This window comes from Vanrija albida (genome assembly GCF_041260175.1).
Source record: "Vanrija albida strain AlHP1 chromosome Unknown contig_2, whole genome shotgun sequence".
NCBI lineage: Eukaryota > Fungi > Basidiomycota > Tremellomycetes > Trichosporonales > Trichosporonaceae > Vanrija > Vanrija albida.
In genome coordinates, this window is record NW_027191421.1 from 267,272 (window position 1) to 283,345 (window position 16,074).

The 16,074-nt window shown below is 60.2% G+C and overlaps 3 protein-coding genes across 3 annotated transcripts; 1 reads left to right on the forward strand and 2 right to left on the reverse strand.

Annotated features, from left to right (window-relative positions):
* Positions 1 to 213: 213 nt before the first annotated feature.
* On the reverse strand, positions 214 to 1,036 carry Q8F55_001742 (uncharacterized protein; the record flags this gene model as incomplete). Its single annotated transcript, XM_069350358.1, has 2 exons — positions 214 to 697; positions 732 to 1,036. 2 exons carry the CDS (start codon positions 1,034 to 1,036, stop codon positions 214 to 216), a joined length of 789 nt encoding a protein of 262 aa, XP_069210744.1.
* A 307-nt stretch (positions 1,037 to 1,343) lies between these two features.
* Positions 1,344 to 5,345, reverse strand: SMC2 (Structural maintenance of chromosomes protein 2; the record flags this gene model as incomplete). The annotated part of the gene is made up of 9 exons (XM_069350359.1): positions 1,344 to 2,768; positions 2,806 to 4,170; positions 4,212 to 4,490; positions 4,541 to 4,813; positions 4,852 to 4,963; positions 5,003 to 5,040; positions 5,088 to 5,191; positions 5,241 to 5,276; positions 5,318 to 5,345. The coding sequence occupies 9 exons, from the start codon at positions 5,343 to 5,345 to the stop codon at positions 1,344 to 1,346; spliced, it is 3,660 nt and encodes a 1,219-aa protein (XP_069210745.1).
* Positions 5,346 to 8,343: 2,998 nt separating this feature from the next.
* Q8F55_001744 (uncharacterized protein) lies at positions 8,344 to 15,919 on the forward strand (the record flags this gene model as incomplete). The annotated part of the gene is made up of 6 exons (XM_069350360.1): positions 8,344 to 8,482; positions 8,566 to 8,636; positions 8,687 to 9,069; positions 9,113 to 14,418; positions 14,458 to 15,535; positions 15,583 to 15,919. 6 exons carry the CDS (start codon positions 8,344 to 8,346, stop codon positions 15,917 to 15,919), a joined length of 7,314 nt encoding a protein of 2,437 aa, XP_069210746.1.
* Between the last annotated feature and the right edge of the window lie 155 nt (positions 15,920 to 16,074).

A 16,074-nucleotide genomic window follows, 5' to 3' on the forward strand; every position in this document is an offset into this window, starting at 1 on the left:
TCGCCGTGACTCCTTCCGATTGCCGCCATGCAATGCATCCACTGAACCTGCACCGCTCACACCCTCTGATTCATGTAGGTACATAGTCTGATCCATGCACCGCGCAGTACAAGCTCTACAAAAGACACAACCTCCAAGCACAACTACTGTGCACGACCATTTGTTTCCGCCCACTCATAGTCTCCTTGTCCAAGAATGCAGCCAGTCGAACCGCTAGACCGTGGTATCGGGGGCCGAAGAGGTCGTCTCAGCGACAGGAGCTGATGGACCGTTGGCGGCGGCGGTGGCGCGGCGGCGAGCGCGCTTCGACGGGCGTGTGTCTGGGGCTGCGTCTGCGACGGGAGCGTCCCAAATGGCCGGGCGGCAACGCTCGTCGGCGTTGTCCATGCTCGACGGCGGCGGGATCATGACCGGGCCGTCACGCATGCCCGGCCACCACACCTTGTGCTCGAGGGCCGTGGCACTCGCGGGCTCTTGGAGGACGCGAGCGTGGAGTGGCATCTTGCGCCAGACGACCTCGCCCTGCGCCAGGCTGTATGTGCATTGCTTGTTGATCGCGGCGCAGCGGTAGCGGCTCAGCTTGAAAGCAGCGATGCAGTACTTCTTGTTAGCAGCACCGAGGTTGATGTGCACACAGGGACAGAGGTCCCCGTTCGTCTCGTCGATCGAGCGGCAGCGGTCACAGCTGATGTCGCCCCTGCCGGTCAGCACACCCAGCGCCAAACACGTACTCGTAGATGAACGGCGGCCACGAGTCCAGCATGTCCTCGACAAAGTCCCTCGTGTCCCCGACGACGAGCAGCTGACTGAGGGCAAAGCGCCCCGCGTCTGGCCGGTCGAGCAGGTCGAGGACGGCGGCGCCCTTGTCGCCCGTGAGGTGGATGAGCGGGGTGAGGAAGGGGATTCGTGGGGCTGAGTGTGGGTGGAGGGCCAGGTGGGCCAGCGCCGGGTCGAGGTGCTTGCGTGGGCCGTAGCGCGCGTACAGGTCGTCGTCGATGCGCAGCGCGTGCTCGGTGGGCGGGGGGGTGTCGGGCATTGTTGTGCAGTGTTGGGGGGAGTGGGTGCAGGTGGAGTGGGTGCGAGGTGAAGAGGTGACTGGATGGAAGGTTGAAAGAGGGAAGACAATGATGACAAGGAGGCGACACGAGACGGCGGCAGGCACTGTGCTTTGCATGCAAGAAGTGGCACGGAAATCGAACACAATGGCACTGCCACACTCACGACCCGCAGCGCCGCAGCCAGTTGCAACCAGGCACGCCCACTACTGACACTCTGATCCATGCGTAGCAATGCACTGTACAACAAGCTCTAAACATCCAAGCACAATCGTCCAAGCCACGGCGCTATCTCACAGTGAGCGGCGCACGGGTGTTGCCCCCTGCTGTCCGCTTCTTGCCGCCCGCAGCCTCCTTGTCGCCATCCGCGCCGCCATTGTTCTCCTTGTCTTCATAGAAGCCGTTGGCGGTGCGGCTGGCCGTCCGCTCGACGACCGACGTGCCGTCGCGGAAGCGTGCGCGGAAGAGGACGTTGGCGTTGGTGAACAGACCCTCCTTGAGCGAGACGACGATGAACTGGCTGCCCTTGAACCGTGTGCGGAAGAGCTGGCCGATGTGTTGTGTGTGCTGCAGGTCGAGAGCGGCGTCGATCTCGTCGAGAATGTACATTGGTGCCGGCTTGAACTGGAGCAGAGACATGATGAGCGAGAGCGCGATGAGTGATCGCTGGCCACCAGACAACTCGGTCAAGCTTGCCTTCCAGACGCTGCCGAGTCGCACCTTGACCTCGAGACCCTCGGTCAGGTCCTGGCCCTCGGGTGGCTGGAGCTTGGCAAAGTTGCCCGGGAGGAGCTCCTCGAAGATGAGGCCAAAGTCCGTGTTGACCTTCTCCCACGTCTTGAGAAGAGCGTCACGCTTGTACCGATCGAGCTCGGCGATCGTGTCCTCAATCTTGGACTTGTCCTTGAGCACGGTCGCCATCATCTTGCGGAGGGCCTGCTCCTTCTTCTCAACATTGTCGATCATGTTCATGACCTTGGTGTTGATCTTGCGACCCATGCCCTTGTGCTGCGCCTCGAGCTCGCGGCATTGCTCGCGGGCCTGGTTGAGGTTGACGCCGGCAAAGTCGTAGGGCGAGCCCGGCTTGCCAAAGAACTGGTGCTCATCTGCAATCCACGTGAACTGCTTCTCGAGGTTGTCCTTCATCGACTCGGAAGAACCGCGCTCCTTGGTGACCAAGACAAGGTCGTGGTCGAGCTTCTTGAGAGCCAGCTCGGCGTCGACAATCTCCTGGCGCTTGGCCTTGAGGTCCTTCTCGAGGTCGGCCAACTCTGTGTCAAAGGCCACGAGGACAGCGCGCTCCTTCTTCAGCTTGGCCTCGGCAGTCTTGTAGTCTGCCTGCTGCGAAGCGTAGGCCTCGCCAAGGGCCTTGAGCTCGGCCTTGCTCTTTGAGTGGGCAGACTCCGCCTCGGTGATCTCGGCCTTGGCAGCCTCGACATCGGCCTCGAGCTGCTGGAGCTCAAGCTCGGCAGTCTGGACCTCCTTCTGGCGCAGCTTGACCTGCGTAGTCTTCTTGCCGAGTTCCTTCTTCTTGCTGGCAATGTCCGCCTTGATCTCCTTGAGCTTCGAATCCTTGTTGTTCTTGAAGTCGTCCATTTCCTTCTCCAGGCGCTTGCAGTCGGCCGCAGCAATCTTCTGCTTCTCCTTGGCGTCGCTGACGACTTCCTTGAGCTCGGCGATGGACTTGCGGGCAGCCTCGACTTCGGTAATGATCTGACAGTGTCAGCTTCAGCAACACAGCAGTGCTCACCTTGGTAGCGTTGCTACCGCTGACCTGCTCCTCGAGCAGGCGTACAGCGTGAGAGCAGAGGTCGAGCTCACGCTTGTCCTTGCGCCACTGGTCGATGACCTTCTTGGCGCTGGACAGTTCGCGTGAAGCCTCCTCCAAAGCCTGCTTGTGCTTGTTCATCTCGCGCTCGATGGCGCGGAGCTCCTGGACCTTGACGAGGAGGCCAGAACTCGAGGGAGCGGCGCCACCGGAGAGGGTGCCAGAGGGGTCGTAGACATCGCCATCAAGGGTGACAGAGCGGACGCCAATGGCCTTGTTGAACGTGACAGCCTGGGCGGACTCCTTGTCCTTACAGATGAACACGTCGCCGAAGACGTAGGCCATGGCGGCGCTGACATCCTCATCGTAGCCAATGAGGTCGAGGGCGACATGCGCCTTGCCTGGTGCAACCTTGTTCGCGGCAGCAATCTTCTCAGCGGACATGCGGAATGCGTTGATTTTGTTGAGAGGGATGAGGGTGACGCGCTTGCGGAGCTTGCCCTTGTCGAGGAGAGCCGAGCCAACCTTCTCGTCCTCGACGACGACGTTGTACAGCTTACCACCAGCGCAGATCTCGAGAGCAGTGGAGCTGGCAAAGTTGGCCTTGTCGAGGTCAACGAGCGTGGCGACGAGGCCCTTGACCTGAGAGCGGTCGAAGTTGGGGTACGGGTCCGAGTAGGTGAAGTCGATGGCAGCGAGGCGAGATTTGAGCGTGTCACGCTGCTCCGAGAGCTGAGCAACCTTCTGGCCGTGCTCAGCCTGGCGAGACAGGAGCTCGTTCTCCTTGCTCTCATCCCATCCGGCGGCCTCCACACGCGCCTTCAACTTCTCAGCATCTGCGCGCTTGGCGGCCAGCTCCTTGATGAGCCCTTCGCCCTCCTTCTCAGCCTTCTTGGCACGAGGCTCCTTCTCCTTGAGCTCGCGCTCCGCCAGGCCAATCTTGACCTTGGCCTGCTCCGCCGAAGTACCAGCAGCAGCAAGACGCGCCTTGGCCTCGGCCAGCTGGCCAAGATAACCACCAGCGTTCTCGTCGTCGTTGGACGACGAGGAGACACCAGTGAGCAGGGTCTGGAGGAGTTCTTCCGTACGAGCCAGCTCGGTAGCACCTGCATCATAGGCAGCCTTCAGCTCGGCAAATGCGGCTGAGTCGGCGTTCGAGGACTTGCGTCCGTTGTCAAGCGATTCTTGAAGGTCCTTGGCCGACTTCTTGGCCACGTCGATGCGCTTTGCGTCGTCGGCGACAGTGCTCTCGTGGATCTCGAGCTGGGCCTTGGTCTTGACGAGCTCACGGTCAAGAGCATTGACGGCGTCGGTGAGACCTTGGACCTTTCCTCCCTTGGCCAATTCCTGAGAAGTCAGCTATATGCTGAAATGCTTAGCTGACGAACCTTTGCCCTCCTCGCCTCGATCTCCGCGAGCTCGCTCTCCATGCCCTTGCACTCGCGGCCACCGCGCTCAATGTCTTCCTTGGCGACCTCAATGTCCTTCTTCTTCTGCTTGATCGAACCCGCAGCCTTGTCGAGCTTGTCAACCACGAGTTTCCACTCGTACGCCTTGACGAGACGTGTAAGGCGCTCGAGCTCGCTAGTCGCTTTCTGGTACTCGAGGTACGACCTCTTCTCAGCGCGGAGCTTCTCGAGCTTCGGGTCAATCTCCTCGCGGAGGAGCTGGAGTGCCGTCAGTCACTGGACCATGTTTCCAGGTAAACCTAACTGACCGATTCAATCTCCTCGACCTTCTTGTCCTTCTTGGCCATGGTCTTCACGGCCTTGTCTTTTCGCTCCTCGAACATCCTGGTGCCCGCCGCCTCCTCAACCATGCCGAGAATCTCGGCGGGCTTCATGTTGAGCACCTTGGTGATCTTGCCCTGCATGATGAGGAAGTTGGGGTTGTTGATGTTGAGCTGTACCGACTGGAACAGGTTCTGGATGGCCTGGAGGGTCGACTTGTGGCCGTTCAGGAGGTACTTGGAGACGTTTCCCACGGCAATCTGGCGTGTCAGCATTGTGTGTTAGCGGCCGAGCTTACCTGGCGGGTGACCGTAATCTGCGCGGCATTCTCGAAGCCGACGGGGCTCTTGGACCTGTCCTGGTTGTTGAACACGATCGTGACGGAAGCCTTGGTGATACCGGCCTGTCCACTATGATTGATCAGCACTGGGTCGGGCGGGACTGCTCACCGCTTGTAGATGAGGTCCATCAGGTTGTTTGCGCGAACCTGCAGGAGTGAGCTGCTGTCGCTATACGGGTCACATAATAGCTCACCGACTGCATGTTGGTGATGCCGAGCACGAAGCAGATGGCATCGAGGATGTTGGACTTGCCCGATCCATTGAGGCCAGTGATGGCATTGAACGACTCGTCGAAGTCTAGTGGAGCCGTCAGCACCTTCCCTCCGAGTCGCTCGGCCAAACACACTCGAGATGGTCGTCCGGACGGGATACGACTTGAAGCCTGGGGGTGTCAGCTGGCTTTGATGCAGTAGTTCAGCTCACCGTCCAGGATGAGTTCTTCGATCCTCATCTTGGTCGAGGGCTTGTGGTGGTCGTGTACTGTCAAGAGTGTTGTTGTTTTGACGGCGTGCAGCCGGGGCCGTGTGCTTTGTGTTGACAACAAACCAGGCGCGTGATACGGAAGGGGAGGCGGGGGTGGGTTGAAATGACACGTATTGGCCACTTTGATTTTGATATATCTACTTCCGTCGACCAGTTTACACGTGTCGCCCCTGCGATGTTTTTTTCTGCCAAGGCGACGTCTGCCTTCCTCGACGCCACTCAGGTCTTCAAGGTTTCCTGCTGGCGTCAGCACCGCGCTAGCGAAATTGTAATTGGGTCCAGCTCTTCTAATCAACTACAGGCCAATCAATTAGGCCTGATTACACTCGACTCTGCTCTCCACCTTCTGAAGCACGCGTCGACTGCCCTTTTGGTCGTCCGTGTTTGCTCCGATCTATACCCTGTGGCTTATGCTTGTACGCCCAGAATCCCTGCCAGGCTATGTACAGTCGTCGCCTCATTCTCCGACGGCCACCCTCGACTTGGACTTGCGCGCATCGTGGCTGCCGACATGGCTTGCCCGCACACCCATACATAGCCACCTAGCGTGCTGGACGAGCTAGAGGCGAGACACGTCGTAACACACTGCGCAGCACCGGCATGGCGGAGGGCGGCGGGCCGCGGCACGCGCCGCACGCGCCTCACGACCAGCGTTGGTGCGCGTTGCGTGCTTGCGACACGGCGTCCGGCGCGTCCGGCGTCTGCACGCTTGCTGCGCCCGTCCGGCGTGTTTCGTAGCACCGCAGTGTGTACTTGTCAACAGCGGGTATCATGGCGACGAGGACGAGGCGAGAGCGGCCCCTTGTGTGTCTGGCGCGTCGCTGTGCATGCATGGGAACAGACTAGTCGAGGCACAGCCGTTGCACTTGGCGGCGATTACTACCTGTGACGGCTTCCCCTTGCCATGCCGTGATACACGGACCTTGCGTTTATGGATACGGGCGCGGCATTCCCTGGTGCGTGGTGCTGCTTGCTTGGTATCGACAAGGGAGTGGCGTCAGCTTGAGCTGCCATCATTCCGTGCGGCCAGTCAAACCGGCGGCATGAACCACTGGAAACACCAGCTCGCACTGGATGCACTGGATCGCACCCCCGGCGCCCACGCTCGCACCGCTCGCGGATGGACTCTCGCCTATCCACCCTCTCTCCCTGCTGCGCGCGCGAGCGTCATTCGCCCGCCCGCTGCGCTCGCAAGATATTTCGCCACCACCTACCACCGCCCCACCCCAGCTGCCTGTGGCGGCGGCCCTTGCTCCTGCAGGTGCACGAGGAATGGTCCTGCCCATGTCATGTCGGATAAGGCGGCTGGATCTTGGCGGTCAAGGTGGGAGGGTGGGAGGGGGGCGGGTGCAGAAGGAGGGTGCCACCGATGACCCGGGGGGCGTCGAAGGGAAGAGTGGCAAGCTTTTGCATCCCCGAGGAGGCGTTTGGGCGAAAAGGGGGGCGTCGCTGTGGGATCAACAGTGCAAGAGGCGCCGCCGCTGCATTCCTCTGACCGCTGCGACGCCCGTTGCTTGCTTGCTACACCTCTGGACGCGTCCAAGACACGGTCATGTGTCGCAGTCAGTCAGAGTCGCGTCTCGACGCTAGACACAATGCTGTTTCTCTGGAATGAGACTTGGACTAGTTGGAGTCAATAGACGCGCCAGTTGTTGAATAGAGCACCAAGCAGCAAGAGCAGAGGAGAGGAGAGCAGAGCAGTGCATAGCGAGGAGAATTTTGGAAGCAAAATGAGTTGACCCTGAGGTGGTAGCAAACTCCCTTGAAAGGTGCTGCCCATCAAAGACGCGCGACGACATGATGTGACTTGATCATGGATGGCCTGGGCTGGCGCCGGCTGGCTGGGCTGGCTCGACTGGCTGGGCAGTGGCGTCGTCGTGCGCGTGCGTCCAACTCCTGACGCGACTGTTGATAGCACGGAGCGCGCAGCCAGCAACCGCCGCCGCACAGTGGGCAACGGGCGTGCGCCCCTCGTCTTCCCCCCCTCCCTCATCCCCCTCAGGGTCCAAGGCTCACATTACCCTGAGTCATCTTGGCTACCCCCCGTCCCCTCCCTTGGCGTGCGCCCGTCGCGCCCAGTTGTCTGGCTCGTCGCCCCCGTCCGCGACCCAGCGACTGAAAAAAATAAGGCTAACACCTTGGCTTCTGGGCTGGGCGGCCAACGGCAACCACGGGCGGACGGGCGGGCTTGCGGTCCAGCGGCTCGGCGCGCGCGCGCAAGGACGGCGGACAGATTCACGCGCGCGACCCTGGGCTGTTGCGCCCTCGCCCGACTGCCTGGGTGCAATGCAGCAGCAGCAGGCAGCAGCATTTCCCTCCTGGCCTTCATTTCATCGATGGCTCCTGGCTGCTCGTTGATTGCTCGTCCACTCGCCGTCGACGCCGCCGTCGCAGTCTGTCCGTCTCGTCCGTTCCAACTTCACTGCAACCTCGCATTGTCTTTGCGACGACGCACCAAGCGACAACTGGTGCTGCATTCACAGGACACGACAACTCGACGCCTCCTCCTCCTCCTCCCCTCCTTCCCCTTCCCATTCTCACTCCCCCCTCTGGCTTAGCACAGCTCAAAGAACCGACCCCTTTGCCGCTGCCGCCGACTTGATACCCCTCGGTCGCCCACCCCCTCGTGTCACGACCGGCTACCGACGCGACACTGGCGACTACCACCTTGCTCTCAAGGTAACGCGTGTAAACCCTTGCACCAGGCCTCGCCTCGACCTTGGTCTCATCTCACTCCCTTACATTCCTTTTGGCGACTGGCTCCCCATCACTCACACTCACGCGCCCAACGACAACCCCGACGTGTCTATCAGCACTGCAACGACGGACCGGACGCCGCAACTGTCGTGACACTACCCACGACTCTCTCAACGCCAGCAACGACCATCTGACACGCGCATTGCACGCCATTCTCCCCCTCGCCATCCCCTCTCACCCCCTCTAGACCCTCTGCCCTCCGCGCAGCTATGCGGAGAGGGTCGAGTACACCCTCGGTGCGTTGGCTGCGACCAGCACACCTCCTGGCATTGGCCATTGGCGCTGCAAGCGTCGCTGCACATGTCTACAATGAGACACTAGACCCGTGGAACATCAACAAGAATCAAGGTCAGTCGCGATGAGCGTCTTATCATTCCGTTGCTGACGCGAACGACCTCGTCGCCTGCTCCTCCTGCCATTCTCCTCAACAGCCGCCAATGATTCTATCGACTACACCACACCCCGAAGGGACAAGTACTTCCCCTCGCCCGAAAACTGGAGGGTACGTCGAGCCGGTGGCCCATCGCGTTCATCGCTGACCCTCGCCCTTAGTCCCTCCCGGCATATACCCTCCTCATTGACAAGTGGATCGACGGAGACCCGACCAACAATGACTTCTTCAACCTCACGTACGAGTACGACTGGCGAGAGACACAGATTCGCACTGGTGGCGATGCCATGGGTCTCCTCGACGAGCGCGGTCTCGACTACATCCAGAGTATGGGCTACAAGATGATCTACATGGCCGGCACCGTGTTCCTCAACATGCCCTGGCAGTCGGACGGTTACTCAGCGATCGACTTTACATTGTTGGACCCTCACTTTGGCAACCTCACGGCCTGGCAGCAGTTTATCGACGGCGCGCATGCCCGTGGCATGTACATTCTCGTCGATTTTACTGTTGGAACCATGGGTGACTTGATCGGTTTCAAGGGGTAAGCGATTATCGCAAGGCTGTGTAGCTGACGACCCTCGCAGACATCTCAACACGTCTACGCCTTTCAACACCAACGAGTACGAGGTCGTGTGGAAGGACCCGGCGTACGGACCGTGGGGCATCAACCACTACCCCGACTGGAACTTCACCAACGTCTACAACGAGTCCTGCGTCTACCCCACCTTCTTCACCGACGACGGCTCCATTGTGGACCCCGGACTCCAGGGCTGCTACGAGAGTAGTTTCGACCACTACGGTGACATTGAGGCTTTCGGTGTCTTCCCCGACTGGCAGCGTCAGCTGGCCAAGTTCGCCTCGGTGCAGGACCGTCTTCGCGAGTGGCGTACCGAGGTCTTAGAGCGTCTCAAGGTCTTCAGCTGTCTCTCGATCGAGGCACTCGACATTGACGGCATTCGTATCGACAAGGCCACCCAGGTCACTGTCGACGCTCTTGCGAGCTGGGCCAACCACACCAGGGCCTGCGCCGCCTCGTTCAACAAGACCAACTTCTTCATTCCCGGAGAAGTCACTGGTGGTGACACCTTCGGTGCCATCTACTACGGTCGTGGCCGCACGCCCGGTATGCGCACCACCTACGAGGAGGCCTTGAACCTCACCCAGGCCGACAACACAAAGTTCCTGCGTGACGAGCACCTGGCCCCTCTCGATGGCTCGTGCTTCCACTACTCGGTCTACCGTCAAATCTGCCACTACCTCGGAGTCGATGGCCAGCTCTCCGTCTCCAGCGACATTGACCAGAACTTTGTCAACGGCTGGAACCAGATGCTCACCAGCAACGACTTCCTAAACCAGCAAACAGGCGAGCTTGACCCCCGACACATGTACGGTGTGGCCAACCAGGATATCTTCCGCTGGCCGGTCGTGGAGAACGGCACACAGAAGCAGCTCGCTGGCTCTTTCATTACCCACCTGCTGCTTCCAGGAATCCCCCTGATCTGGTACGGCGAGGAGCAGGGCCTCTACATCATCGACTCGAGTAGCTCCAACTACGTCTATGCGCGTCAGACCATGGTCGCGAACCCCGCTTGGAAGCGCCACGGCTGTTACAAGATGGGCGGTGACCAGTTCCACTCGCTCGGCTACGACGCGGCGCTCACTGGCTGCCACGACCCCGGAGTCGCTCTGGACCACTTTGACCCGACCGCCACGACTCGCCGTGCTTTCCGCAACTTCAACCACATCCGTGCAAACTACCCGGCTGTCCAGGACGGCTTCATGCTTACCTCGTTGAGCAACCACACTCACTGGCGTGTCCTTCCGTTCGGCACGGTCACCGAGTTTGGTCTGTGGTCGTCGACTCGTGTTCCCTCGCAAAAACAGCAAGGTCACAACGGATTCAACACAGATGGCCAGATCTCGCAGGCCGTCTGGATGCTGTACACCAACGAGAATGTCTCAATGAGCTACAACATCGACTGCAGTGGCGACAGCCCTATCAAGTCGCCCTACGCGGTGAATGGCAACGGCTCCACGACCGTGCGAAACCTCGTGTATCCCTACGAGGAGTACACGCTCCAGAACACGAGGGAGTCCTTCTACCAGGACGGCAACGCCCCCTACCGCGGCTGCATCGGCTCGATCGACCTGCAGCCCTACGACTTCAAGGTTCTGGTTCCCCAGGCGCAGTGGTTGCCCCCAATCCCCACACTGTCCGGCTTCACGCCCGGCCACGACGAGCGTGTTGTTCTCAACGGTGACACGATCCAAATCACCCTTGAGTGGGACGAGCCGATGGACTGCGACAGTGTCAACCGAAACGTCAAGCTTCTGTTCACGGGAGACACGAGTCATGGAACGCCAAACATCAGCTTCCCTGGAGAGTGTCTCACGCTCCCTGCCCAGCCTGCTACGGAGCTTAACGGTGTTGCCCCTTCTGCCTGGCGTTGGACGGCCACTATCACCAACGCAGCCGAGGGTATCTACAAGATTGAGATTGACAGCGTCAACTCGCAACGCACGCCTGTGACTTCAACCGGCGTCAAGGACCACCTCTTCTTCCGTGCTGGCTTGCCTTCGAACCAGTTCGTCTTCCCCGAGAACGACTACAACAACTCGATCTTCCACAAGGATGGTGACACTTACACAGTCAACCACAACGCTTGGGGTGCCGACATGTTCCGCTACTCGGCAAACTTTGGACAGTCGTGGAGCCGATACCAGCCTTACGAGGCGTCGACTACGCTCAACGCCACAATGTTCAAGGAGAAGAACAACTGGTGGAAGGGCGAGCACGTCATGGTGCAGTACTACTCCAAGGTTGCGGGCACTGCCGCTCAGGTTGTTCACGCCGACTCGTCCGACTACAAGGGATTCAACCGCCGCTGGCCTCAAGTGCTCCTCAGTGGTCCCTTCAACCAGTGGGGTTATGACACTGGAATCAACGCACACTTTAAGACTGTCGGCGATGGCGTCTGGTCGATGCCTGTCGCCAGTACGTGGCCGAACCTGTTCCACATCAACATCTGGAAGTTTGACGACTACTACTACGGTGACGCCGACAACGACGGCGTCCTCGACCGCTACCCTCCCAACTCGCTGACGCCAAACTACCTCAACATGACCTTCCCGCCGCGCCCCTACCTTGCGTGGCAGGTCATCATCAACGATGCCAGCGGTCACTGGAACGTCCTTCCCCTTGGCCATGAGATGGTGTCGATCGTGGCCTTTGCCCTCCTCCTCACCATCCCCATCATCACTGCCTTCGCGGCTGCAGCCATTTTCCGCTACTCGTTCTACTCGATCAAGATCAACAAGTTTGGAACCAAGCCCGCCAAGGAGTCGAGCAACTACTTCCCAATCGTCGGAGGCGCCGCCGGGCACCACGACAAGAAGGAGGGCCACGTCTCTGAGAAACACCACTCGGTTATCCTTCACGAGAAGATCAAGAAGCCCGACCGTATCATTGGCTGGCCTGAGGACCCAACCAGGCGTCGCAGGGTGCTCATCGCTACCCTCGAGTACGAGATCCTCGACTGGGCCGTCAAGGTCAAGATTGGTGGTCTTGGTGTCATGTCGACCCTCATGGGCAAGGCCATGACCGACGTCGACCTCATCTGGGTTGTCCCCAAGGTCCAGGACATTGACTACCCTCAGGGCGACTTTGCCGAGCCCATCGAGGTCACCATCTTTGGCGAGCCTTACCTCATCGAGGTGGAGACTCACCAGGTTGACAACATCACCTATGTTATCCTCGACTCGCCCGTGTTCCGCGCGCAGACCAAGTCGGACCCCTACCCTCAGCGCATGGACGACCTGAGCTCTGCCATCTTCTACTCGACCTGGAACCAGGCCATTGCCGAGACGATCCGTCGCTTCGAGGACATTGACATCTACCACATCAACGACTACCACGGAGCGCTCGCCCCTCTCTACCTCCTGCCCAAGATCGTCCCCGTCTGTCTTTCGCTCCACAACGCCGAGTTCCAGGGTCTCTGGCCTTTGCGCACCAAGGACGAGATGAAGGAGGTCTGCGCCGCCTTCAACATCTCCAAGGAGGTCTGCTCCAAGTATGTTCAGTTCGGCAACACCTTCAACCTCCTTCACGCGGCCGCCTCGTTCATCTCGCACCACCAGAAGTCGGTTGGTGTCGCTGGCGTGTCCGACAAGTACGGCAAGCGTTCATGGGCTCGTTACCCTGCTCTGTGGACGCTGAGGAACATTGACTCGCTGCCCAACCCCGACCCTACCGATATCGCCGCCCTTGACGAGCAGCCCATTGCTGTCGACAAGATCCAGGTCGACCAGGTCGCAGAGTCCAAGAGGCCGGAGCACAAGCGCCAGGCTCAAGAATGGGCCGGCATCAAGCAGGACCCCCGCGCCGACCTCTTCGTCTTCGTTGGTCGCTGGTCCAAGCAGAAGGGTGTTGATCTCATCGCCGACGTCATGCCTGGCCTCCTGGAGAAGAAGTCGAACATTCAGCTCATCTGTGTCGGCCCAGTCATTGACTTGTACGGACGCTTTGCCGCCGAGAAGCTCGCCCGCCTCATGGAAATGTACCCCGACCGCGTCTTCTCCAAGCCCGAGTTCACAACCCTGCCGCCCTACCTCTTCTCCGGCGCCGACTTTGCCCTCATCCCGTCGCGTGACGAGCCCTTCGGCCTTGTCGCCGTCGAGTTCGGTCGTAAGGGTGCCCTTGGTGTCGGCTCGCGTCTCGGTGGTCTCGGTCTCATGCCCGGTTGGTGGTTCCCTGTTGAGAGTAGCACAGCAACACACATGCTCTCGCAGTTGACCAAGACGATCAAGCTTGCCCTCAAGTCGACTCCTCAGGAGCGTGCCATTCTTCGTGCCCGCTCCGCCGTTCAGCGTTTCCCTGTTGTCGAATGGCGCCAGCGTCTGGAGGACTTCCAGCGCCGCAGTATCACCATGTCGCGATCGGTCGCTGGCGAGCATGCCTGGGGCTACGAGCAGTCTACAAGCCAGAGCTTGTACGCCTCTGGACAGAACGACAGCTCGACCTCGCTTGCCACTTGGAACCGACCTGGTACCCCCGACTCTGGCTCTGGCACATCCGCCCCCAATTCGCCTCGCCCTGACTCAAGACGTGTCTCTAGTGGTGTCGCCAGCCTGCCGGCCGGTGCTGGCAGCCCTGGCGCTGCAGAGTCGACATTCACTGGCAGCGACTACCACCGCCGCTTCGAGAACCGGAAGCAGAACCGCGGCTCTGGCGAGTCCTTCTACGACGAGGACCCCAACGCTGCTGCCATGTACCAGGACCCCCTCGCCGCATTGGAAGGCAAGCCCCGTGGCAGGCCCAAGTTCGGCTTTGGCGGCGACGACGAAGCCTCGAGTGTGGTTTCATCCGACCGTGGTGACCAGAGTATGATTGCGCCTTCGACCTTGGCCGAGGCAGGAACGGGCCACGCCTACGACAGTTTCCTCGCCGCCGCCAACCGACAGTTCGCCAAGACGACTGATGGGCGCAAGCAGCCTGATCCATTCATGGAGCGTCGCATGAGCACCATGAGCACCGCGTCGTCTACGTTTGCCCCCAGCCGTCCGTTCAGCTTCACGTCCCGCGTGTCCTCCTTCGACTCGATCTCGAGCATTGTCGACGAGAAGAACGCTTCTCCCCTCAACAAGGCGATGGAGACCTTCACCGACTCTGATGGCGAGGTTTCACAGACCTTTGTCCAGAAGCTGCAAGGTCTCTCGGCCGCCAACTCGAAGGGCGACCTGTGTATCGAGAAGTTCTTGATGAAGAGCGAGAAGCAGTTCTTCAACGAAATGAAGAAGGAGAAGCTCATGGCCATGAGCGTTCGCTCGCGCGACTCGATCCACGGTGGCGGCTCGTCGCACCAGAGCACCATCGACGGCTTCCGCCCAGAATGTGAGTCGTGCTGGTTATTGCCTTACTAACCTACCTCAGCGCCCCAAGGCCAGTACTCGCTGTCCGGACACAGCCACCCTGAGGACTACTACAGCTCATCGATGATGTACGACGAACACGGCGAGCTCGAGAAGCCCATGACGAGGACGCAGGTGCTCATGGAGCGCTCGATCTACGGCTGGCCACTGTATGCCATTGTCATCTCGATCGGTCAGCTGCTCAGCGCCACCTCGTTCCAGCTTTCGCTTCTCGGCGGCGCCAACACGCAGACGGCCACCGACCTCTACATCATCTGTGCCATCTTCTGCGCTGCCACCGTGTTCTGGTACACGCTCTTCCGCATGCGTCCTTCGGTCTACGTCCTCGCCATCCCCTGGCTGCTGTTCGCCATTGCCTTCTTCATGATCGGCCTCCCTGCGCTCTACGGACCCTTCGTGTCGCCTCGCCTGTGGCTCACCAAGGTGGCGACCTGGTTCTACGCCATTGCCTCGTCTGCCGGCTTCCTGTTCTTCGGCCTCAACTTTGGTGAAGAAGCCGGTGCGGCCGCCGAGATTTGGATCATGCGCGCGTGCATTGTCCAGGGTCTTCAGCAGATCTGGGTGTCGGCTCTGTGGTACTGGGGCTACACGCTCGTCGGCCAGAATGCGGCGACCTACAACACGCCTCGCGCCATCATCTGCGTTACCTGGCCTCTTGCTGCCGTCTGCGTCGCGTTCGCGTACCTCATGTTCTGGGGCCTGCCCGACTACTACCACCAGATCCCGCCCTACATGCCCAACTTTATCCGCACGCTTGTGCGCCGAAAGCTGGTCATCTGGTTCATGGTCTCGGAGATCCTGCGCAACTACTGGCTCTCCCCCCAGTACGGCCGCAACTGGCAGTTCCTGTGGCGCGTTGCCCAGGTTCCGACGTGGTCGGTCGTCATCATGATTGCCATCTTCTTCATCGGCATCTGGGGCCTGCTCATGGGCGTCCTCATCAAGTACGCAAAGGTGCACTCGTGGCTCCTGCCCGTGTTCGCCGTCGGACTGGGTGCGCCACGATGGGCCCAGATGTTCTGGGGCATCTCGGGCTTTGGCATCTACGTCCCCTGGGGTGGTGCTGCGGGACCTTACATGTGAGTGATTGACGGCGAGACCCGAGTGCATAGCTGACAATGCCCAGTGGTACCTGCGTCTGGCTCTGGCTTGGTGTGCTCGACGCTATCCAGGGCGTCGGCTTTGGCATGATCCTGCTCCAGACACTTTCACGTCTTCACGTGTGCGCAACGCTGGCCGCGGCGCAGTTTGTCGGCTCGGCCGTGCTCATGATTGCACGCGCCACGGCACCGGACAAGAACGGCCCCGGCAACGTGTTCCCCAACGCTGCCTTCTGGACGCCATCTTCTGGCGAGAACAACCCGGTGGCGCACTGGGAGTTCTGGCTCTGTCTCGTGTGCCAGCTGATTATCCCCTTCGGCTACTTTAGCTTCTTCCGCAAGGAGCAGCTTGTCAAGCCATGAGGAGTGTACGAGGGGGAGGGGAACGAGAGAGAGATAGAGACGAGGCTGTGTGACTTAGACTATAGCATGTGTTGGTGGGTCGGGAGACTGCCCACACGACGAGATTACCCTCACGAACTACGTTCAATCAATGGACCTTTGCGCACCGATACCAT